Below are 25,345 nucleotides of genomic sequence, written 5' to 3'. Positions count from 1 at the left end.
TTCTTAAAATGACTTACAATTTGGGACGGAGGGAGTATGACAATAGGCCTAAACTGGAATGTAACCCCACTATTGTGTTGTGCGGCACTGACGACCAAACAAGGAAGGCACCATAAAATTGATCCTATATGGGCTGAGAAACCCCACTAAAAACGACTTGCCAAGCTAAAATATGGTAAGAAAATCGTGACCTAACAAAGTTGATATCTGCCTCTTTATCCCATCCGACTTGCTAAATTTTCCCTCACACTTGTCAAACTTGGCAAGCCTTTGGCAAGTCAGTTTGCCTTACCAAAGTGTGGGATCCATATGCAGTAGTTGCCAGAATGGACAGTGCAAAATGGAGAGACTGTTGGAGTGGATGGAGAGTGTATATTTTTAGAGAGGAATCTAGCTGTTGGGGTTAGAGAGTGGGAAATGGGTAGTCTGTTGAAATGAGAAACTTAATATGGAGAGAAACTTTTTGCCAACTTGGAGGAAGTCAAATGAAGGAAAAAATGGATAGTGATGCTGGCGGGCTTGAGGATCCATCCCCGAAACACACAGGCCATTTTGTTTGTACGGGACCTGGTAGGCCCAAAACAATCCAACGCCCACGAAGGCCCATAAAGTTCGGCCTACGTGGTATGGTGGGCTGAGAAACCCCAGTAGCATGGCTTTGGCAGGCTTGAATTACCCGAACAAACAAACAATGAAGGGCCTGTTTTCTTCCACTTGCTAAACTTTAGCACCCGTCACATCGAATGTTTAGATACTAATTAGGAGTATTAAACATAGACTATTTACAAAACCTATTACATAAGACGAATCTAAACGGCGAGACGAATCTATTAAGCCTAATTAGTCCATGATTTGACAATGTGTTGCTACAGTAAATATTTGCTAATGATGGATTAATTAGGCTTAATTAGGCTTAATAGATTCGTCTCACCGTTTAGATTCCACTTATGTAATTGGTTTTGTAAATAGTCTACGTTTACTACTCCTAATTAGTATCTAAACATTTGATGTGACACGTGCTAATAAGACACGGCAAGAAAACGCCCTCGAAGTCCCGCGAGATCTGGAGGGCAAAAGAAGCGCTCGTTTCTCCTCTCATGCTGCGTGCGCTACGCGACAAGAGGCACCTGAATCTCCGTACCACCTGAAAATACGATCCAAGGAAAACCAATGAAAACAAAGCACGACCCGATGATGGAGCCCCATTTTGTCCACTGCGAACGTGGATGGCTCGGGCGTCAGATCGGAGAACGAGCACTACAGCAGCAGCAGCGAGATCCACCGATCCATCCATCTCCGGCATGCACACAGCGTCGTCGCTTTCGTGGCCACCGCTACATGCCCCAGCACAGCACGCGCTGCCATTACTGCCATGCCGGGGACGACGAACTCTCCAACTTCCCGTGCCATCAAGCAATCAAAGCCCCGATGGGTCCGGCTCCATTTCCATCGGCATGAACGCACGGCCCTACTGACCCTGATCTGGGAGGACCTTGGCAACTGAATGCCCGGCAATGAACGAGATGCCTTCCGCTCCCGTTCTGCAGTGCCAGTGCGATCGCGAGCAGACAGGCAGGTACGGCGAGGGAGCTTGGGTGCTGGGACCTCCTGCTCCCGCTCGACATCTGCATCTTCATCTTCATGGGGAGGCGCAACGTGCAGCACTCAATTCTGGCTATCAGATCCATCCATCGCTCAGTACACTAGTACAGCACAGCAGTACGTCCAAGGATTTACCATTAATATTCTCAGAGTATCCGATCCCATCTCTCTGCATCCGTACTCACGCAATCACAAGTCTTCGTTCGTCTAACAAACAACGAACCAGGCAGGCACATCGGCATGGGGAACACTGCACTCTAGTTCCTCATGATCAGGTAATAAAGTCAGATGCAAGTTCCTGACATGAGATCTCACAATGTTCAGCAGTGTCCTTTCAGCCCCAACCTCAGGACATGAGATGCTCATACCGAAGGGTCCATTCTGATGCACCACAAATTGGACACATACTATCACCCAAGGACAAACAACCAGCTCACCATTGGGGCACAACAGTTCAAAACAACAGCTCATGCTCTACTTTCGAAGTCAAAATATTCTGCCTGTTATGTTTTCTTCACTTTCACTGAAGAAGAAGAATAAGATGCCTATTCTCTTCCATGTCTTTTACAGGGCAAATCCATCCCCAGTCCAGGCACATCATGTAGATGTAGTACTACTACTGCTACTAACAATCTGACTGTTTTGCACAACCAAGTATAACACAAACACACACACACATTGCGCACCCCTGACCTCAACATACACTTGCTGTGGGCGGGGAGCAGGTAAGGTAACAACATACCACACACTCAGATCAGAAGACTAATAGAGAGACCGAGCGAAATCAATCAGCAACGCTTCACGCCTGCTCCAGGGTACCTTTCAATGTCGGGAGCAGGGGGAGGTTGAGCAATGGGTGAATCGGGACCAATCAGGACCATCATATATAACCCTCGTCAAAAGTGGCCCAAAAAGGAGAAGTGAGAAGGGAAAAAAAAACTGTAACCGTAGTGTTGTTCCGGTAGCTTGGTTTCTGTTGTCTTGTTTCTTTTCTGTTGTTGGGGAGGCAGCTTGGCGTGGGGGGGTCTGTTTTCTTCGGCGGTGCGCTAGCAGGCCACGCCCTTGCGGCAGGACAGGGCCCCGGCATCGGAGGTGATGGAGCCAACCATGGATGATGACTTGGCGCCAAGGCTGGAGGCGCGAGAGTAGCTGGCTGAGGCGCCTGCGCCGGATGGGGTGAAGTAGGCGCCGTTCAGCAGGAGGTCACCCTCTGATCTCCAGTTCCAGCTCTGCCAGACAGTCTGAGCGGTTTCAACTCTCTTAGTCACCTGCAGTTCAGTTAGATTGAAAGTCAGCTACTGACAGAATGGTTGCTGCTGAAGGCAAAGAACTGATACCAGACATCATATTCATACCTCCTTGGCGAAGGGGTTTGTCGGAGCAAGGTAACGGTTGCCCTGGCTGTTGATGGTTGGCTCAGCGCTCCCACCAATGGCGTACATTTCCCAGTGGGTGTAGTCATTGTTCACCACATGGAAGTAGCCATGCCGGCACCTGAAACATGAACAATTGAGCTTGCAGCAAGGGTTGGCAAAATATCATTCCCAACGTGTAACAAGAAATGAATACTGATCAGTGCATTGCAATGCAGGGACAGGAACAAGCAGACAATAAGTTCAGTTCATGAATTCACCTTGGCATTCTCTGGATGAGACCTTCGCCGAAATGGTTGAAGGCTATTGTCACCTGCATTGCCTTGTCCTTCACATAGGAGTCACTGTGGCCCAGAAGCATCACCTGCATCAATTCCAGTTTCACCAATTGTTGAGAATCAAACCAGATTGCTTGCAGAAAACGCCAAAACAATCCCGTTATGCACGTGACAGTCAGATACTACAGCAATATCCTCAGCATATGCAACCGACAACTTCTGGTTAGATTTGGGAGAATAATTGGAATTAAGGAATTTGTGCTAAATTATGCTTGTACGGCATAAAACAAACTAGTTCTTGGCATATCTGCGCCAACCATGCAGATTCCGCCAGATTTCAGAAAACAAAAGGACATTGCACAGACGCACTTAACTCTTGCAGGATGAGGAAAATCAAGCGCATAGGATCTAGCAGGAGGACGTACTACCTCGTTGTGGTGGGTGAAGTAGTTGTTGGACACAGTAATGGCCGTGGATCCCATGATTGCATCGATCAGGCCATCAGCACAGTTTGAGAGCGAGCAGTGGTCCACCCAAATGTGGCTGGCGCCAAAGATTGACACAGCATCGCCGTCGGCAATGGTGCGCCACCCGTAGTGGCTGGGCGAGCTTCGCACCATGGCGTTCCCTGTGGGCTTGCAGTCGTGGATGTGGAGCCCGTGGATGATGACGTTGGAGACGTACTGGATGGTGATGCAGGCACCGCCAGAGATGTGCACGTTGGCGCCGCGGCCGTCGATGGTCTTGAAGCTGTTCATGATGAGCTCCTGCTTGAGCGTGATGACCATATCCCGCTTGAAGATGATCCAGAGTGGCTCGTCCTGGATGACCCCATAGCGGAGGGTGCCCTTGCGCGGGTTGACCGCATCGTCGTCGCTGGGGTCGGTGACGACGTATATCTTGCCGTCACGGCCACCGATGGCGTTGCGGCCGAAGCCGATGCCGCAGTCAGCCAGGCGCTGGCGGTTCTTGTGCCAGTCTTGGTCACAGCGCCAGCAGTCGTCGATTGGGTTGCCTGTCCCGCACGACAGGTACGCCAGATTCCGCCGGGCCGTGCTGTTCCTGATGGACCTGCAGAGCAACCATTCATCCAACCGAAGCAGCAGCCTTTCAGTTTTTTTTTCACAACAAATAAATGTGTAGAAATTAATTACTACTAGTAGTTACAACGCAGAAAAAGGAGCACAAGCAGCATTCAGTAGTTCAGGAATTTGATGACCAAACCAAAGCAGTGATTAGATGACAGAAAGAACATTTCTTACTAACTCATTTGCATCTCATGCATGAGCCCTGGCAATTCTAGACGCATTCACCGTTCAGGAATTCAAGTACAGTGATTAGAAGATCAATGCGGCCAGAAAACTTGCAATAAGTGACACTATTCTATGGGGACCAATTCACTGCCCGTGCCCATCCGCTGCATCCAACATGTCGGTCACTAATGGCTTGTTGGCACCAAACTCAACAAGAAGACTCTTTTTTTCCTCTGTCGGTGGTGCAGCATTGCATTCCAGATTATTCGCTACAGGTTCCGAGCACCGCTACAGTGCATCATCCTCACCTGTGAATCAGCTGCCGTTACCAGCACTACCAGCAGATCTTTGCATACTGCATGCTAGAAGAAGATTAGGTGGGAGAGGGATGGAGATGGACGGGGCGAGCAGGCAGGGCTGCCCCCACACGGGCGTGGGGAGAACGTGGTGTGTCACTGCCTGCCACCGCCCGCACCGCCACCACTGCTCTAGCTCGGTGGCGAGGGAAAGGGAAAGGGAGTGAGGTGTCCGGTCGCCGTGACACGCCGTGAAAGGCAACGGAGTTAATTGGCGATCCGGCACCGGCAGCCCCACTCCACGGCGGAGCAGCGCGGCAGGGTCGCGTCGCCATAAAGAGTGCTGGTGGGGGGGGCCTGTATGGAGAGAGGTGGCGAATGGCAGGTGGGCCCGGTGGGTGATCCTGCTCCCACGTGGCAGGGTAAAGTACACTACTGCTGGTACTAGCTGAACCAGATCTGCTCCGGTCAGGCCAGAATTCTTGTTCGTATCCCCGTCTCTTCATCTCTCTTCTCTTTTCTTTTTGTGCGGTGAGACTGCCGGTGGGCCAGGCTTGTCAGGCGGTGGACAGAAAGGCTAGCGCCATACACTACTGCTAGGCTGCTAGCAGAAAAGAAAAGCACCAGTACTACACTTCACTAGCAGTGGCTGTGCTAAAACAACTGCAAAACATGCGCAGATCTACCATCAGAAGCAACGGTGCTTTCAGTCAGTTAGCGTGACGTGATGGAAGGAGGGGGATTTGAAGGTTTGAAGGCGGGAGAGCGACTTACACGTGCACGTCGTCGACCACCGCTTCCGGGTCCTCCACCGCGCCGGCAACGGGCCCGTCGTCGTCACCGCCGGCCCTGCCACAGAGATAGCAAAACTCCAGGTGAGGTGAGACTGTGAGAGCGAGACTACCGCCGCAGCAAACGAGACGCAACAGCACATGCAGTGCAGCTGACGGCAACAGTTAACACCACCATTATACTAGCTATTAGAAGTGCTTTTGTTTTCTCCTTTGCAGTAGCAGAGTAGCTGCTGAAAAAGACCAAGTTTGTACGGCGCCCTCATCGTAAACAAAAAGAAAAGAAAAGAAAAGTTTCAGGTTGTACAAGATATTAGTCTTTTTTTAGCTGTACAAGTAATTAACAGTGCTCCTCCAGTACTAGGTGTTCATAATGATAAAAAGAAATGCAATTAGTAGTAACAGAAGTGGGTGAAGCGAGAAAAGCAAGCAAGGTGAATCCGTGCGCCGTTTTTTCATGATGGTTCGTGCGAGCAGAGGGGACACGGGAGGCATGGATGCATCATGCATAGATGGATGCCGGCCGCGGCGCTCGAGGCGTGCTCTGCTCTGCCCTGGTCGGTCGCGAGCCAAAAGGCAACGGGATTAAAAACAACCACCACCCCGGAACATCGCTTTGCGCACGCGAGACCGTGCCCCAAGGCTGCAGCTTATCCAATCAAATTCTTTTGCTGCTTTCTTTCTTTAACCGGAAAAAAAAGAAACCAAATGAGTGTCACCGCCTGCTTCCTATGGGGGTACACCGCTGGGGACGCGGAGGGACAGGCCCGCGATCTCGCTTGCTTCCTCGGCCAGCTTTTTCGCGGCTTCTTGTCCGCCCCCAAATCTTTACCCCGCTTTACCGTGGCCGGTGCAGCAGGAGTGCAGGACAGGGGGTTTTGGCCACGGCGAATGACGAGACTACCCTTCTCTGTTTCAATCTCCCTCTGCTCCCTTCCCACCGTAACGAACTCGGCAACGGAAAAAGCAGAGGAGGAGCATCTCCCTGCTCTGATCCCACAGGCTGTTACCGCCTCCCCCACGGCTCTAATCCAAACCAGATTCCCAAATCCCCAGCCCCAAAATACGAATTCAGCTAGTTACCGCGCACCAACCCGCGCCTCCCCGAAACAAAATTTGGGATTTGAAAACTTTTGGAATAAAAGGGGAGATTTGTTTTGCTGAAACGCACCCCTTTGTTCTGCTGGTACCGCAGGGATCTACTACCAGGGGCCAAAAAGGCCAGAACTGGACGGCCCAGATCGCAACATCATGGAAACCAACGCGCTGGATGCGCTCTGGCGGCAACGCCCAGGCACAAGGAGAAAAAATAAAGCAGAGGAGGCCGGGGAGGGGGATTGGAGTGCTCACCTCGGCGTCGCCGCCGCCGCCGCCGCGGGCCATGACGAGTCCCGCAGCCACCGCCTCGCGCCGCCCGCCACCGCGGCCGCCGCCTCCGTGCTCCGGTGGCTGCGACGCATAGAGCCGGTGCGGGTGAGTCGGCACGTCGAGCAGAAGGCGTCGAAGAGAGCCGGTGTGGATCGAGAAATTCGGACAAAAATCACGGCGGAACGGGGATTGCAAGGCCGGGCGACCTCCAAACGCCTCGAGAGCGAAGCAAGCGCCCAGAAACAAATCCAGAAAAACGAAAAGCAGAGGGAAGAGTGTTCTCGAACAGAGGAGACCAAAACCGCCCAAAACCCCAACAGAGCCCACATTACGCGGCGAGTAGAGGGAGCGCGGCGGCGCGGCACTCACCGGAGCCCGTGGAGCGCCTTGCCGCCGGAGCCGCCGCCCGCGAGCGCGGCGACCACCACGAGGACGAGGAGCAGGGCCACCGCGAGCCCCGCCCGCCTCGCCCCGAACGCCGCAGCAGGAGCCGCCGCCACCTCCGTCATTTGCCGCCTCTCGCTCCTCGAGCCCCTCCCACCCTCTACCTCTCTCAAGGAGCTCGTGCTGCGTGCGCGAGGAGAGAGAGAGAGAGAGAGGCGCGGCGAGGGGAAAGGAAGCAGAGCTCTAGAGAGGAGGGAAGAATGGAGGCGGAGGGCGAGGAGAGGGGGCTTTGAGCGGCGCGCCGATTTATACTAGTGCCGCCGCTCCCTCCCCTCGAGCCCCCGACTGACCGTACCCGCATTGCCCCTCGAGATTAGCGATTTCGCAAATGACGCCCCGGAATCTCTAGTGGAAGGACCTGGATGCAAATATTGGGAAACCGAAGGCCGCTGGGGATTTGCGTGTGGTGCGTTCCGAAATCCGCCGTCGCGCCAACTAATTGCGGGGGGTTAGCCTGGCCCGGGTGTTTAAGCGGAGAGGATCGATCGCTGCTGGTAATAATGGAGGATCGCGTCATTGATGCTGCACCTCGTCATTTCTTGTTTCTTTTTTTTTCTGACGAGATGAAACCGTGATTAGGGAGAGTACTAGTACTGTCAGTAACGCTGACTAATGCAGGTCAGCAGGGGAATCATTTGGGGTCCTACTGGTGCTCAGCTTCTATTCAGCCAAGACGAATCACCTGATTCCCTGGCTGTGACTGACATAACCACAGGATAAGTAGTCGCCCAATTATTTCATCGTATCATACTTTTTACTTAATCATCTCCTTGCGTCATCAATAATACTCCGTCCATTCCAGAATATAGATTGTTTTGTCTTTTCTACATACATAGATTTTACTTTGTACCTAAGTATAACCCTATATTTAGGTGTATAACAAAATTCATATATCTAGAAAAGTCAAAACGACCTATATTTTAAAACAGAGGAGGTACAATACATGTCACACATTTTTCTTGTACATAAGTTTATTAGGGGCGCGGCTAGTACACATTGTCAAGTTGTATGGATTTTAGAACGCTACAGTGAACGCGTGCAGCGAAAGCTAGCTAAATTGGCGGCGACTGAATTGCTTGGAAAAATGCTGTGAAATGAGTGAATCGATTTCAAACGAAATTCAATGGACGTGGTCATCCGGTCCAACATGGCGCTCAAAGACGCCATCCATTGTTCAGTTGTTGCACTTGCAGAGTAGTAGGGTCTCAACGGCCACGTTCCATGAAAGATCAGAGACCAGGCGATTTGATGTGGAAACAGCACAAAAAAAATTTCCTGCCTCTTGTCTGGTCGAGCAGAAACGTTACTTCAGTCTCATTGAATGGTACTCCGCGATCGAATTCGTGGCGACGAGAGGAGATGTGCGGATGCTAAGGTTCCTTCTTTTTTTTTCCGGAAACAACAGTTTGTCTTGGTCAAAATGAAAAAAGTGACTGAAATCGTGCGTGATACTCCCTCCTTTCGCGTATATGGGTCTGTTCGCTTCAGCTTATAAGCCGATTGAAAAGCTGAAACGACTGATTTATTGTGAGAGGAAAATATTGTTTGGTGGCTGATAAGCCAGCTGAATAAGCTGAAGCGAACAGGCTGTATATGTCCGACTGGAGACGGTAGCGTCCTCAGGTTTCTCCTCAAATAAAGCAAACATCCTGGCTAATCATAGGGAGAGGAAGAGATCTGGAATGCCAAGAAGCTACCTTGTCAGTGATGATGCTGACATGCGCAAAGTTGTTGGTTAAAATGTGGGCGGAGATGGGAGGCAGGGATGGAGATGGGCCGTGCGGGGATGTTAGTAGACCTGAGCATTTTGCGGGTTGAGCTGATAAAAAGTCCGGTTCATTTCGAGTCGAAAATTTGTATCCAATACATCCTATGGCGTTGTCGGGCTGAGTTTTCGGGCTGGGCTTGGGCCAAGCTCAGGTCGAGCTGAAAATTTGTGCCCACGACATCTAGGGGTGTTGTCGGGCTAAGTTTTCAGGTTGGGCTCGGGCCAAGCTCAGGTTGGGCATGGGCCACCCATTCTTTTTTAGTTGAAAAATAAATAAATTAATTGTTTGGGTGGGCTCGGGCTAGCCTGATTTTTTTTTCAGGCTTGATTTTCGCTGATCACGTCCGACCCAACAGCTAGCATGAGCGGGCCAAAACTTATCCGGCTCGGGCTAGGTCAGGCTTAAAATGCTCAGGTCTAGATGACGTCAAATATATGTGAACATGGAGTAGTCGAAATAAAAAAAATCTGCTTTACCCCCTTAATGATACGTGCATGAATGAACCCTAGTGCTTTATTTACCTCACTCAATTCCGGCAATGGCATACGACGAGCCCTGCAGAATTGGGAGCAGCAGTAGGTAAGTTTCAGCCCCTCTTTTCCATGATGTTCCTTCCGCAACGGGACCGGCCGGCCGACGCTGTGTGGTCGCCTCCTTTCCATGCGCAGACTCTCTCCGAACATTAATCTCCGGCCGTGCGACGGAAGGAAGCAACACCGTCCGCGAGATGTGAAAAGCACTGCACTTTTGAGTTTTGGTCTCTCGGTCGCAGCGGCCCGTCCATCCAACCGTCCACGAGCAGCAGAGATACATGCGGATGGTGCAGGGAGGGCGAGCCGGCGGGGAAATCAGGACGACTCGCAAGTAACCAACCCTAGCTGCGCCGCTGCTCTAGTTCTCCTTTTCCCCGCTCGTGCCGCGCGGTACGCGGCGTAACGAACTGAGAGAAGCGGCCGGCCGGCGGCCGCCGTAACCGAACTCGCGTCGCGGTGACGTAGGCCGCCCGCGTCGGACCTCACGTGCCGCGCGGGGGGACCTTCTCTCTCTCTCTCGCGCGCACTGCGCAGTGACCTTTCCGCCGAGGGGCACGGAGCTGGGCCCGCTGTGCCAGTCGGGTGGGTTGCCTCGCATACAGTCTGCTGCCTTGGGGGCCACCCCGGGGGCGGTGGGGCCCGTCCGAAGCATCCGAGGGACCAGCGTCCCGGGACCACAGACGGTTCTGGCAGGTGGGCCTTGGAGCTGCGGGCCCCATCTTTGGTGCCTCCCTGTCCGCGCGGGGCGGCGTCGGTGGATCAGCGAGCGTCTGCAGACTGCAGCTTTACACCGCGTCAGGCCATATGCTTCTGCAGACTGTATGCGAGGGGTCAAATAGTCAACCTCATTCACCTTGGGCTCCTTGATAGTGCAACTACTACTTCAATGAAAACGCTTGCTTTCATAAACTAAAAGGGCACCCTTGGTGATCTTCTAAAGACTTTGCGACTTTTTTTTGTGTTTGTTTTGCGTCCTCCAAACTAAAACTATCCGGTGTTGGTTTGAGGAAAAAAAAACCCTAGTAGGTCTCTCGTTCAGATTGGGGGCAACACAAGTGGTGTACATGATCTCATGGCAATTAAGACACAATCAATCATTGGCGGCGGTAAGTCCATACTACTGATAGGAGTATATATATACTTGTTAATTGGCTTCTTCTTGCAGCAAGTGGCGTAGGCAGAGTGTGGATAGGAGGGGCAGCCCCCCTAAGCCATGGAAGTTTACACTGTAAAATTCAATTTTTGACCAAATTTTGAAAACTTTAACACTGCTGGTCCCCTTATCGTGATAAAATTGCAATTTCTGGCTCTGTCGCTGCTTGCAGCATACGAAAAAACAACAACATATGGACCATGGATTTATTTCAATCAGGTCCAGAGCCTTAATAGATTAGCATATATTACCACATATAGGATTTATGTCTGTACTCTGTATAGCAGTATAAGACGAGAAGAGTGTCCTGAAATCAACCTCCTCCGATCCAGTGTTTAAGATGGACTAAGCTCATATATATGTCATATGGTTGGAGGAATCTACTAGCTAGTTGCGGGTGTAGAGAGGGAAGCTTAGAGCAAGTAATGTGCGCGCGAGCATTGAGGTGACTCGACTTCAGCCGCAAGTTATGGCACGATCGTGCATCGCGGGCGTCGTCTCATTCGTTCATGCATCGCTCGGTATCCACGCGTGCATGTCGCATGTATATGCTGTATGCATGCAGTGGTGGCGACAAATGCAAGCAAAAGGGGAGCGGATCGAGAGATCTCGGGTGTTAGATGGAGCGTGCTGATCGACTGTGACGGTAGGAGATGTCGAGCACGAATGATGCCGGTGGAAAAGCCAAGGAAACCGTGGAAGCAGCAAAAAATGGAGGAGGACTGACCGACCCGACCGGCTCAACACAATGATACATGTCTCCGTGGGCTCGCCGGCCGGCCCGGCACGCGGGGCCACTATCTTTCTAGCTGATGATCGATGAAACAAAGCCATGCCTGAATACGCCTGTGAAATAAAGTGCTAGCTCCACACGCCCTGCCGCTTGCATCGGATGCTACCAAGCCTATTTTAAGTGTACCACGTGATGAACCGTACCTATGCATGCATTGCACGCTGATTCGATCCGCCAATTGAAGCTGCTGCAGGTGCGATGCACGAGAGTTGGCAATCCACCATGCATGGCTCGCTCGTACGCCACGTAGGGAGGGGCTAGCTCATCACAAGCATGCGTGTGCCTTGCTTAATCACCTGACCGGCGTGACGAACTAAACTAACCAACCAACCAACCCTCGTCTCGTACAACCAGATTGGCTACACGCTTACGGCAATTAACCTGGAAACTGACATGATGATGCTTGCATGTACTAGATGCATGGGCAGGGGCCGACCAGACATCCTCTGACATCGCACCCGTACGGGATTCTCTAGCTTTGCGGCCGGCCAGAGCCAGGTGGTACGGGCCGCTAAAGGAAGCAAGGTTAAAGTCGTGATGAGGCCGGCGCGGCGGGGCGGTTAAAGTAACTAACCCAACCAACTCTGGCCGGCGCGGCTCGGAGGAATCTCCGTCTGACAATCAGGATAAAAATGGCGTGCATGCTTTGCGTTCGGCAACTCGACAATCAGGATAAAAATGGCAGGCATGCAGCAGCTGCATTCATCCGCGGCAGGAGGCACGCGAGGCGACCTGCAATGCAACCGCGCTTGCACCCTGCTGCATACAACACGCACTGCTGTTCGATCTGTCTCGTGCTACTTTTAAGCACTTTCATTCCCTTTTTTTTTCTCTCGAGTTAATTCAGTTAATCTCTTTGGGAAGGGAGGCGAGTCAACGTCGCATGGCAAGCTTCTGTTTGGTTCTAGGCTCCTAAAATTTTAGCCTTTAGTTAACTCCTATTTAGTCAGCTCCTAAAAAACTGTTTGGTTCCATTAACTAAACTAGCTAAAGGCAATCAATGCTGTCGCAAAAAGACCATGCTGCCCTCCTCATGCCCCTGCTCCTTCTCTGCCTGGCGCCTCTTCTTTCCCGCCCCGCCCCACACACACGCACCCGTCCCTCCCCTCCCAGCCTCGAGCCCTCTCGCTGCCCCCGCCGCCAGCCGCCGGCACCCTCCTCCCGCCGGCGCCACGCCCCTTCCCTCTCTCCTCCCCCAGGCCACCGCCCCCTCCCCTCTCTCCTTCCCCCGGTCGCCGCCCCCTCCCCTCCTCTTCTTCCCCGACCGCCGCCCCCTCCCCTCCTCCCGCTAGCGCCGCCCCCTCCCCTCCAATCCCGGCCAGTCGCGCCCTCCCCTCCTCTTCTTCCCCGGCACCGTCGCCTCCCTCCCGATCCTCCCTCTCTCGGATCCGGCGGCGCTGCCCCCTTGCAAGCCCTCCCTCTCCTGGATCCGGTGGCGCCGCCCTCGTCCCGTCCCTCCCTCTCCCAGATTCGGTGGCGACGGGCGTGGTGGTTGTGGCGGGTGTGGCAGTGGTGGCGGCCGTGGCGGTTGTGGCGTGTAAGGCACTGGGGAGCGTGCGTTCGGGATGTGGGTGCGGGGACAGTGGCGGTCCAGGATGGGTTTTAGTCGGTTTTAGGAGGGGGTGGAGCTCCTAAAGGAATTGAAGCCTCCTAAAATTTTTTAGTCACTTTTGATCAATATGTTTGACTCTTTAGTCATTTTTAATTACTTTTTAAGAGCTAAAGATTTTAGAAGGTGAAACCAAACCAGCCCTCGGCTCTCCGACGATGTTTCACCACCCACGTCCACGTGATGATGCATGAATGCAGCATGCGTGCCAACAGGCTGCTGATTCCCTCCATCCGGGCGCGGTCCCACACGGCGGTCCCACCTCACTGCTCGCCTCACTCCCACTGCTTTCCCCTGCTCTCTCCACTCTGGCGACTGGCAGTATTTATTTACCTTGATAATCCATATGGCCCCTTGCCCTACGCATGTTAAGCTCCCATCTCTCTCCGACATACTCCTCTACAAGGCAGCACAAGTATTTTCAAGATTTAATCATTATGATATTTAACTAACAGTTAGTCTCACATAATGTAGTAATTTTTATTTTTAAAAAAATAATATCATTGAACTGACATTAGAAAGTACTTTCTTACTCTTATACCAACATCCGTTTTTGACAATCTTGACCACTTTATTTGTTTCCAAATACTTGGCTCTTTACTTTCCTGAAATATAGTTTCCTATTTTGCCCCTCACTCAATGCTATAAGAATGTTATAGAAACGTTGGAAGATAACTTTATAAGGGTATTTTGATCATTTCTTACACCAAAACTGGATCGCCTTGGTAATCGTGCGTTGGTCAAAGTTGCCAAGTATTTAGAAAACTTGGGTTAGTAATTTTGTTCACACAGAAGCGGATGAATTAACGGTCCAAATCTAGTTCAAAAACCGTGCCAAGTCAAACAATGTCTTATATTTCAGGACAACAGCTAATTATCGAAGACGGTTGTACTTCTACATCAAACTCCATGTTCGACTTATCATGTGTCTTATCAACGCAGCTAAATTTATTTAGCAGTAGGCAACGCACGAACACTACCGGAAACAGCTTGTTTGCCTAGTGAAGAGTGTTTGCCGAGTGCAATCCTTCGCCACTCGATAAACAAGCTCTTTGCCGGGTGATGAAAAAAACACTCGGCAAAATAATTACACTCGACAAATAAGCTCTTTACCGACTGCTGAAAAAAAAAACCTGCGAACAAACTCTTTGCCGAGTGCCGAAAAAAAAAGCTCGGCAAAAAATATGTTTGCCAAGTGTAATTAATTGGCGCTCAGCACATAATTTTATTTTTTTCTCTTCTAACCTTCAAACTTTTTGTACTCTCCACATACAACATGTGGTACTCCATGTTAAAATTTGGTATATATTTTTTGATCTGTTTGCTATATTTAATTAACTAATTGCATTTCAAAGAATTTTTTTGGTATAAGTCAAATTTGAACTGCAAGTGATTCAAATAATAGAATAAAATGAGTAGAAAAATGATATTCATGTTATTGAGTCCAGTGTGAGATCTTACCCAGGAAATGGAAAGAAATTTCGAACATCTTGTTCAGGAAACACGGCTACGAACGTGTGACCGAATGGTTTTTAAATTCTAAAAAAAGCAAACAAAGTCTGAAAATCATGAGATTTGTTATGATGTGATGATATCATACGTGGAGGCTGTGGTAAAAAATTAAGAAGGTTTTGCACAATTTGTCACGTACGATGTTTACAAACCGAAGCATCTCAGAAGAAGAATCGTAGCGTTGAGAAGAATTCGGTAAGATTTGGAGTTAAAGTGATGGTCAAATTGGGGTTTGACTTGAAAAGTTTTTGTATAAGCAATAGAGAAGATAGATTGTTTCATGTGAAATTTTGGTAATTTTTTGGATCCGTTTGATAATTTTAATTTATTAAGTGCAATTATAGAATTTTAATTAATATAAATTGAATTTGAGCTATAACTGCATGAAATAATGGAATAATATTCATAGAAAAATTAAATATATATATATATATATATATTGTTGAGTGAATTTGATAAGGTATTTTCAAAGTACATCGGAACAAATTTAGAGAAACATGTCATGGAAAAGAAGGAGAAGAAGGAAAATAAAAAGAAAGGGTTTGCCGAGTGCTCCGAATTTGGCCCTCGGCAAAGCTGTGTCTTTGCTGAGCGTCCCGATCCGACACTCGGCAAACACTACTTTGCCGAGTGTTCGATCTAGGACACTCGACAAAGCTCCTATACTATAAGGCGCCTCCACCCGCACACACGCCCCTTGCCCCGGCCACCACGCACACACCCACCCGCCCCCTGCTCTGGCCCCCGCCGTCGACGCCCGGTCCCCTACCCCCGCAGCCAGCACCTGACCCCCGCCGCCGGATCCCGACGCTAGCCCCCGACCCCCGCCGTCGGCTCCCCCTGCCGCTCCCTACCCCCGCCGCTCCCCTTCCCTCCCTCTCCAGGTGTGTCCCTGCCCCCCGCTCCCTCCATTCCTCTCACTTGGTTCGACCGCTGGCGAGGGGCCAAGCGCCCGGCAGGGCAGCGTCGACGGTGGGCGACGGGAGGCAAGGGTAGCGATGGGGAAAGCGCGACGGCCGGTGGAATGAAGCTCAGGTGGGTGCGGTTTGGGTGGACGGGCCGGCTGGGTGCGGCTCGGGGTCGAGCCGGCGTGGCGGCGGCAGCGTGGTGGTGGTGGGCATGGTGGCGGCGGCGGTGTGGTGGTGGTGGCGGGTATGGTGGTGCTGGCGGGTGGTGTGGTGGTGGCGGTGTTTTTTTTATATTTTTCGAAAAGTCTTTGCTGAGTGTTGGTTTTAGCACTCGGCAAAGGATTTGCCGAGTGCTCGACAAAAAATACTCGGCAAAGACAGCTTTGCCGAGTCTTTTTTTGCTGAGTGCCATTTGCTGAGTGTAACACTCGACAAAGGCTTTGCCGAGTGTTTTTGTGGCTTTGCACGGCAAAGCTCCTATTTCCGGTAGTGGAGATAACACTGAAGTAAGGCCAATCTATCATATTCGCATAGTAATTTCGAGAAAATTTCAAGATTTGCCAACCTAATTCGCCGCTTGTAAATAGTATACCCAGAGCTGTGTGCATGGGCGCAGTGGTATGCATACTAGAAAGAACGGCGCGCTCCACCGTGCCCGTATAAGCAGCACGCTGGTGGCGGAGAAGGCAGGTGCGTCGTGGCCACCTCGGCTCCGGCACCGGTAGTGGAGGAGGCAAGCGCAGCGCGGGCAGGTCAGCCCTAGCCTCGATAGCGCAGGAGGCAGGCGTGGGGCGGCTAGGTCGTCTCTCGCGGCCACCTCGACACCAGCCGTGGTGGCGGCAAGGTGGCCGGCACGACCCTGACAGAGCGAGCTGGCTACCCATGGCTGGCTGGCTTCCCCACGCCGGCAAGGTCGACCAGCTGAAAGCATTTAGGCCCCTAAGTTGGATTTTGGTAATTAATGGTAACATTTGTGGACTTTCAATTTCATTGGAGATATGAGTATAGGTTAGTCCCAGGGATGAAAAGATTTTCAAAGGATGCTACGGTGATAGCTTGGGTGAATTCACTTTGGAAAGCTCAAGGCAAAGGTATATGATAGGGCTTTTCTATTTTACCAGTCAAGAGGTGCTTAGTGGATGATAATTGACCGGATTAATAGGCTAGATAGCTGTACTATCAAGAGGGGTCAATTTCATTTGCTTGACGGTTCTATAGTACCACTTTGCTCAAACAATTGCATCGCATGCATATAGACTATCTCATTTGAAGAGTGGATAGAACAATGGTGAAAATGGTTTGTGGAAAATGGCTAACGCGCATGTATGGCGGACAGTCCCCCTTAATTGAGGTGGACCATTCTATAACTTAGCCGTTTTCAAGTCTATTCTGGTGAGCTAAAAATGTTGAACCGTTGACGGTCCGGCTATGGGAGGCGGACGGTCCACTAGGTAACTCTAAATTTTTGACAGAACAAGTTTGTGTTCTGATGGGGTGCAAAGTTATAGAGGGTGACGGTCTGACCCTGAGGGGTGGATGGTCCGCCACTTGGTCTCATTTTTGGACAGAACCATTCTTGGTCCGTGTGGCGCTTCGATGTGAATGGCGGTCTGCCGGCTAATTTGAGAAAGTGGACAAAACTATTTTGCGTTGGGCGTGAATGTGAGGCGAACGGTCCACCAGTTTTTGGCAGACGGTCCACGGTACTAACTTCGAGAGTTGATATGTCCTGGACATGTCTAGCAGCTGCCTGCGTGTTTGAAAATTTGAACCGCGGACGGTTTGCCTGTGTTGCAATGGTCATTTCTGACATGCAGTTATTGCTGTTCTAGCTGTTGGAGTGAACGGCAGATAGTCGACACTCATAAAGACGGACGGTCCGCCAATCCTCTATTTTCACGAGTTTTGAATATAATGGCTAGTGTCAGGAGTTGGCTCTATAAATAACTCATGCCCGGGCGTGGGAGAGCCCTCTTGGCACTTTGAAAAGCATTCTTGACATACTTGAGCCTTCTTCCTCCTTTCTCTAACTCACTTTGCTTAGAGGTTGCATTCTTCCTCCTAGACGGCTTGGAGGCTGTGGAGTTGTTGAGCCCTTCAAGAAGATTGTGAACGAGCACGGGCTATTCTTGTGAGAGGTTCTTGTGCTCACCTCACCTGAACGGTGAAGAGCAACTCTAGTGGAATTGAGGTTTGGAAAGATTCTTTGATTCAAACCGGCTCAAAATCATTGATAGAGGAGCGGTTGAAACATTGAATCCACCTCAATGTGGATTAGAGGTGACCGGCAAGTCATCGACACCACGGGAAAAATTCATCTCTTATCTTCGGTTAGTTCCTTGCTCAATTTCATTATTGCAATTTACTTTGAGTAATTACATTTCTAGAGATTGAATTGTATCTTGTCACCCTAGGTTGCAAACCCTCACCTAGTTCTGGAAAGGGTAGAAATAAAATTTCTCTTGTGTTACTAATTAAAATTATTTAGTGTTGTGATTTTAGTTGAAACCGTCTATTCACCTCCCTCTAGTCGGTATCCTAGATCCTACACCGGCCTCGACCCTAGCGGCGCAAGCGAGGCCGACCCCGACGAAAGTCTACCAGCGCGGTCCTGGCAGCATGGGCCTTGGCCGGTGTGACGCCGATGAAGTGAGCCGGCGGCTCCCAACGGCGCGGGTGTCCGGCCGGCTCCACTCGGCGGCCATGCCGACCGGCACCGACGCCGGCGGCGGATCCGTCGGCACAACAGCCCCGACCCCAGCGGCGGCGTCCCCGTCGGCGGAGGGAGGGAGGCAGGGAGGTAAGCGCGGCGGGGCCTGCCAGCAGAGGGAGGGAGAGGGCGGCGTCCACCAGCAGGGGGAGGGCGCGGCAACACATCTCGTAGGAGGAGGGAGCGCCGGCTCGCCAGCGAAGGGAGCGAGGGGTGGGCGTTGCGTTCGTCGAAGGAGGCAGGAGGAGGGTGGCGTGGTTGTCGGAGAAGGGAGGAGTCTCCGGCCGCAGCAGCGGGGACGGCCGGTGCGGGCCTCACGGCAGCGGAGGAGGCAGGCGTGGCGCAGCCAAGTCGGCTCTCGCGGCCACTCGGCCCCAGCCGTGGCGGCGGCAGAGGTGGCCGGCGTGACCCTGACGGAGCGAGCCGGCAGCCCCAAGCAGCATGGCATGGCCGGCTAGCTTCCCCACGCCGTCAAGGCCGACCGACCCCGACCCTGGCAGAGCGAGCAAGGCCGACCCAGCAGAGGTGTACCGGTGCAGTCCCAACAGTGTTAGCCTTGGCCGGCACGACCCCGGGGAGCGAGCTGGTGGTGCCCAATGCCGTGGGTGACCATCCCGACGATGGACGGGCCCAGCGGCCGACTCCGGCCGTAGCGGCGGGGATGGCCGACGAGCCCCGCGGTCGATTTTTTTCCTTGGCAAGAATAGCGCGTGGGCCCCGTTCCGACGGGCACGCAATGTGAGGCGAGAGGCCCGGAGCCCACGGCGCCGCGGCGTTAGCGCTTGCGGCGGCGGCGGGCTCGATTTTTCGAGCAAGGGACGGACGGCAGGTCCGTTGAAGCGTTTCTATATATATAACCTTTTTTTTTCAAATTAATCATAATATGAAACTTGGCATGCTCTATCGCTGAGATATTGATTTATGGCTGAACTTGTACTCGTGCTCCAACGACCTATAGAGAGGTACGTAGACATTGGAGTGGCATGCATGGCAAGCCGCATGTCACAATCATCGAGTCCAAGCCTTTCAATTACAATCATTAGTCACGCCTCACTAGTGTGTACGTTGTGCCTACTGCCTGCCCTGCGTTGCACGGATCCATCGTCTGTTCAATTTATGAAGGTACTTGCCGCGGGCCAAATTCTCCTGCGCATATGCGACCGCCAGTTAGCTGCTGTTGTTTGTGCAACCGCTGCTGGGGACTATCTGAGACAGAGTTAGCTACCAAGTCACCCTCTCACCATCCATATTGACCTTTTCTTGCATAGGTTTCCTCTTGCTTCATAGCCCCATATCTGTGGCGGTTTCTTTTCTTGAGTGCATGCTCTGCTGCGGTTTCTTCTGCTCAAGAAAAGCAGAATGGACAAACTAGCATCAGATTGGTTTTTACCTGAAATTAACTTGGGGGGAAATCAGTCTGCCTTATTTTCCTTTCTTTTTCCCCCAACTGCCGGAATGTGCTACTTGTTGGAGCTTAGTGGCTTAGGGAGAACGAAACAGATCAAGCTAAGGCTAAGTCCTATATATGGAAGCCAGCCTTACTTTGCAGTTCATGAAAGAACACCCTTTCCTTTTCAGCCCAAAGCTGCAGAAGTGGTGGCATATCCGCGGTCAAATTTTCAAGAGTTTGCACACATGGCTGTCTGGGTATTACATTGGATAAATGTAAACGTAACATCTAAATAATTGTCTGGACAAGTAATTACTTTACATATTTTTTTAGAAAATTATGGTTGTTTTTTGTATTTCTGGAGACCATCAGGGTCGAAAAACATCACATTTTTTTAAAAAAGAAAACAGAGTGGGAATTACATAGGTGTGTCTTTTTTTGTATCATGCATGGCTTCACGCATGTAAAACTTTTGCCACCATCTCTTGCTTCCACCATGGGCAAAAAGGACGGCTATTAGACAAATAAACTGATGCTAGACCATTTTTCTTCCAAAGCCTACCACTTTCTTGGAGCGTTGGATGGATGAAATCATTGTCCTTTAAAATAGTAGTGGTAGTTGCCAGAAAGTTGGATGAGGTACGTGCATGTACTAGGACTAAGAAATTGGTGAAGTGGCTCTTCTAAACCTGTACGGCTGTACGTAACGGAGTGGAAGTTGTATCAGACTTCTTGCTTGCAGAGTCATCCTAGCCTATAACTGACTAACTAGCATGTTAGATACTGTACGAGACCATACAAAAGTAAAATTGGAACAATTTAATCGCTTTGTTAAAAACAATACGCTGCAATTCTTAGCACCAAGTCCTTGTGCAACTGCAAGTATAAACTGCATCTGCAATCGGCCAACCATGGGTGTACAGCTGTGCTCACTCTCATACTGTTCCATACTTCTTTTTTTTTTTGAAAGACCCGTACTGTTACATACTCCATCCATACATATATGCACTAGGCCGGACGGACGGTGGCCACAATATTCGTCAGCGATCAGCCGCTTGTGTACTCCCTCGGTCCTTTTTATCCGTCCTTCTCACCTCCCGAAAATTCAAACATAATCAACTTTGAGCAATTATATATAAAAAATATTAATATTTATGATACATAATTAGTATCATTAGATAGATCGTTGAATCTATTTTCATAATAAATTTTTGAAAAAAAAATGTTGCTAATATTTTCTACGAATGTAGCCAAATTTAAAAAAAATTGACCAGCACGCTTCCTACGGCGATAGATATTAAGAGATAGAGGGCGATAGATATTAAGAGACAGAGGGGTAGTGATTAGTGTCTCTGAGTGTAGGGTTCGGTGTGTTCGCAACAACCAATAATTTCAGGTCATGTCACCTTTCAACCTTTTTGACCTTTAATTTTTTCTGCCCACCAATGAGTTGACAATATTGGTCGTACGTACTACTCTAGCACTAGCAGATTATTGACCCTTTTCCATTCTCGTTGTGAGGAGGTAAAAACGCCATCCTAGTATATGTTTCCAATCTGAGCAAAGGACACTGGCATGATGAGCAGAGGAGCAGAGTGAAGTATGCTTGTGCATGACAACGCAAGCTGCTAGCGGCGGAGGAAAATAAAACAGAGGCTGCTCAGCAGCTAGTAATGTCGTCTACCACTACTAAAATGGGAGGAGACACCACACGATGATTATAATATTTCTAAAAATTAGAAATATTAAATTCAGTGAAATTTTTAAAAATTAAATTTTTTTGTTTGAATTGTTTGCTCATTTGAAAATGGAAGACAAATTCTACTCTCATCTAGAAATTCCCTAATAAATTAAATCTCAATTTAATTTTAAAACATGTGTGCTAGTTTGATTTGGCTTTTTTGGCTTTTGTTGGATTTCAAAAATGAGAGTGTTTTTGCATTTTAAATCCAATTCAAAATTTAAATTAAATACAAAAACAAAACCTAAACTAACATATCTAATCCATCTAATCCATCTAACCAAACCAAGCCGGCCCGCAACCAACCGGCCTAGCCCGTTAACCTAACTCTTCCACCAGCGGCCTAGCTGGCCAGCCCAACCAGTCTGCCAGGCCACCGCACCCTCTCTCCCTCTCTTTTCCCTCACCACCAGGTGAGACCTATGCGTCAGCCACCCTGTAGCCCTGTCTTCAACCTTCGGTCGTACGCCTCACGCGCCGAGCGCGTGCGCGCGCGATAGGACTGCTGTGTGCGCCCGTGACCCACTCCCTGCTCGCCCGCTTTTGTGCTGATGCCTTTGGATGGCCGCCACGCCACCTCGCCGAGCCACCCGCTCGCCGGCGCCGCACCCCCTGAAACCCTAAACCTAGCCACCTCTTCTTCCTATCCTCGCCGTGAGTGCCGCCGTCTCTTCTTCCTTTCTCTTGAATTCTGTCCAACCTTCTCACTGCCGCCGTAGCCTTTGCCTGCCCGGCCTTCGAGCCGCCCATTTTCCTTGAGGCCGTGACCTCCTCACGCCGGCTGCCCGCCGCGGCACTCACAGCCCTGCCATGGCTGCGCGGCGCCACGGGACCGAGGCTGCCTCAAGGCCGCGCCTTTCCAGGTCGGCCGACACGTGCACACGCACACGCACGGCCACGGGTGACTGCCCGATGCGGCCGTGCCGCGCACACGCCGCGTGTCGCACCGCAGCCTCGCAGCCCCGCGCCGCCGCTCGCCTACTGCCTTGCCATGCTGCGCCGCGTCACCGCCTCACTCGGCCCAAGCCGCGCCTTGGCCAAGGGAGCACCTTGGCCAGGCTGCAGCCTCGCCGCGTGCCCGCCGCTCTGCGTCGACCCGTGCCGCCTGCAGCTCCGCCGTGTGCTAGCCCACGCCACGCTACGACGTCGCGCTGTGCCGCAACACCGTGGGCACGGTCATCGCCTCCCCTCCCCGCACCACGACATCACCGCCACCGCTGCTTCGTGCCGCAGCCAACCAGCGCACGCGCCACACGCTCGGGCACACGAGCGTGGCGCACGGGATCCGGTTGGCACACCGGATCCCAGCTAACCCTGTGCGGCCATGTGTGCGCCAAGTGGGCGCCACGTGGTAGTACCACGTAGACTAGAATGACCACGTGGCTGCCACGTGGAGTCACGTGGTGCTGAGATGTCTAGTGTCAGGCCCACTCGTGGGGCCTACTAACAGACAATGGGGCCCAGTTGACCACTGACCGGTCAACATTGACCAAGTCAACATTGACTGTTGATCGGTCAACGCTGACATCAGCCGACACATGGCACCTTCCTGTCCTGCCACGTGGCACAACCAGAAGGTGTTGGATCACCCTAATTAATGAATTTCTGAAATTAAATAATTAAATAAATTTTTTAATCTTTAAAAATTCATAACTAATTCATTTCAACTCAGAAAATATGAAACTAGTTGCATTAAATTTGTAAAATTGAGCCCGTGCTGTTTTTAGCTAGTTTGGTATTATTTGGATCTTCTAAATTGGCTTCCTTGGAGTTTTTTCTTAGATGTAGTGCTAATAAATTTATATTGCGTCGTATCTCGTTTTGTTCAGACTTGAGCTACGACCTGGAGGACTCTCAAGACCTTGAATACACCGAGGATGACCTCAATGACAACGGATAAGGTGTCATGTCACTACCAATCGCATAGATCCTATGCATACTTAGTTGCTAGCGCTTTATTTATGATGTTGATGATTGATTGCATAGCCTATGTTTCTAGCCACGCTTTCATAATTGTTTATCCTGTTTTCCTTGTTACCTACTTGTGGACTAGCTACAGACCCCTAGCTAGTCCACCTTACTTATATCCGTACACAAGTTTTTGAGTTATGGATGGGCATATACCATGGTTTTGGTGATGGAATTTCTTGTACACTCACGCATGTGTTTTGGGTGAGCATGTTTTGGCGGGAGCGTGATTGCTTGACGTGTTTTGGCGGGAATGAGCCGCAGTTGGTACTGAGGAGTGCCTTGCCAAGGGAGTGCCTTGCCAAGGGAGAGGATTCTGGACTCTCCACCCCCTGTACCTGTGGCGGGTACCTTATTTGACACTGAGGAGCAGGTGGCGTACTTGTACATTGCAGGTGCTTCGGCACGTACTTGTGGAGTTGAGTGCTCACTCTCGGCCCCTAAGGACCGAGTCAGTTTACCACCCGTCATAGTATCTATTTTTGTACATACCATTAGCCTTTTTATGGGTGGGGTTTGGTCCGAGACTAGTGGTGGATAGTGCTCAACTTGTAGGTGGATTGGAGGATTAGTGTAAGGAGTTCGAGGCGTTGACCTGCTCTGTCCAGACTGCACCCCGGCATGGGTAGGTTTCACAGCTTCGAGGTCCTCAACTGGTGATGGCGTGCCCTGCAGTTGAGGACGGTTCCAGACTCGAGGAAATAGGAGAGTACTATCCACTTACTAGGGCTCCGGCTGTTTGTTGGGGTTTGGATGGATTGCTACCGTTTAAGCTCCATCCATGCGGGTACAATCGTACAACCTTTGCAGAGTGTATAAACCTATAGCTATATTCCGTATCCACTGGTTATGGACAGTGCCATTGACTACTGCTACTTTTGACTAGACTTATACATATACTTCTATCTTCCCTTTTTGAGATAGGCCGGCGTTTGCCGTTGAGATGTGAGGGGAAGGAGCTCTCACATCGCCTAGTTTGTTTGGGTGTTGGATTCTTGAGTGAAGGATTGGGTGATTTGTGATGACTTCCTTGATGTGAGGTGTTGACTACGGAGATGGTATTACTTTGATGCATCCTTGATTGCTGCTACTACTGCATATACCTCTCCAGCAATATATAGGTTGATCCATGCATATAGTATTATACCCCCATTTCCTTAGCTTGCTGCTTTTGGGAGTTGACATGGCCTACCTGCTTCTCGGGTAGATGGTGGCTTTTTAGGGTCGGAGCCTGATTACGATTTTGACAACGACAGATGGGAAGACTAGGGATGGTCCCTTGCTCAAGTTGTCTCTGGAGATGTTGTTCGCCATGCTACATGTTTCCGCTGCGTAGATGTTTTACCTTTCATGATTTAGTCCTGATGGACTTGTACCGGCATGAGCCGAAGTATTGTATTCGATATTTATAATATTGTTACTCTGTTGCTATTCTATATTTCTGTATTGGTATGGATTTGTACTATCTGAGCTAGGGGTTCGCACATGATAGCCTTCCTGAAATTATCACAGAGGTACGTAGGCTTGAAATTCGTTTCAATGATCGCACATGCGTGCCAAAGGAGGACGATGCGATGGTAATCCATTCTTTTTATCCTTTTTACCCTTGAGGTTAGAACATCACCAATTAGTGCACCAGCAACAGAAGATGAAATGACCGTCGAAAGCAAAGAGGAAGCTAAAGCTATGCATATTGAGAGGATGATGCTGCGTCATGCATGCGAGGCAGAGAGATGATCGACGTCGATGGTGATCAAGAATGGTCGTATTGATGAGCGGGCGGCACAGTAAAATTGCACAGCGTTGTGTATGCTTCCATCTATGTGGCGTGGCGTGCATGTCATCCATGTTCCC

General features: G+C 50.6%; 1 protein-coding gene across 2 annotated transcripts; it reads right to left on the bottom strand.

Moving 5' to 3' along the window:
• Positions 1–2,080: 2,080 nt before the first annotated feature.
• On the bottom strand, positions 2,081–7,610 carry LOC101769012 (probable pectate lyase 8). Of its 2 annotated transcripts, XM_004974990.4 has the most exons (7): positions 7,331–7,610; positions 6,944–7,042; positions 5,577–5,651; positions 3,682–4,324; positions 3,236–3,339; positions 2,958–3,096; positions 2,081–2,870 (listed from the first exon to the last, which is right to left on the bottom strand). In XM_004974990.4, the coding sequence occupies exons 1-7, from the start codon at positions 7,468–7,470 to the stop codon at positions 2,649–2,651; spliced, it is 1,422 nt and encodes a 473-aa protein (XP_004975047.1). In that variant the 5' UTR covers positions 7,471–7,610; the 3' UTR covers positions 2,081–2,648. The 2 variants fall into 2 exon arrangements, with proteins under 2 accessions (XP_004975047.1, XP_004975048.1); XM_004974991.4 differs by lacking the exon at positions 6,944–7,042.
• Positions 7,611–25,345: the final 17,735 nt, after the last annotated feature.

The sequence above is a fragment of the Setaria italica genome, chromosome VII (assembly GCF_000263155.2).
Source record: "Setaria italica strain Yugu1 chromosome VII, Setaria_italica_v2.0, whole genome shotgun sequence".
Lineage (NCBI taxonomy): Eukaryota > Viridiplantae > Streptophyta > Magnoliopsida > Poales > Poaceae > Setaria > Setaria italica.
Note: the sequence above shows the minus strand (reverse complement) of the source record. Positions and strands in the feature narration are given on the sequence as shown.

Coding starts and splice junctions, on each gene's coding strand:
- LOC101769012 (XM_004974990.4), bottom strand. CDS start 7,470: ATGACGGAGGTGGCGGCGGCTCCTGCTGCGGCGTTCGGGGCGAGGCGG. Junction 5,652..6,943: donor GCGGCGGCGGCGACGCCGAG/GTGAGCACTCCA, acceptor TCTCTGTGGCAG/GGCCGGCGGTGACGACGACG. Junction 4,325..5,576: donor GTGGTCGACGACGTGCACGT/GTAAGTCGCTCT, acceptor GTTGCTCTGCAG/GTCCATCAGGAACAGCACGG.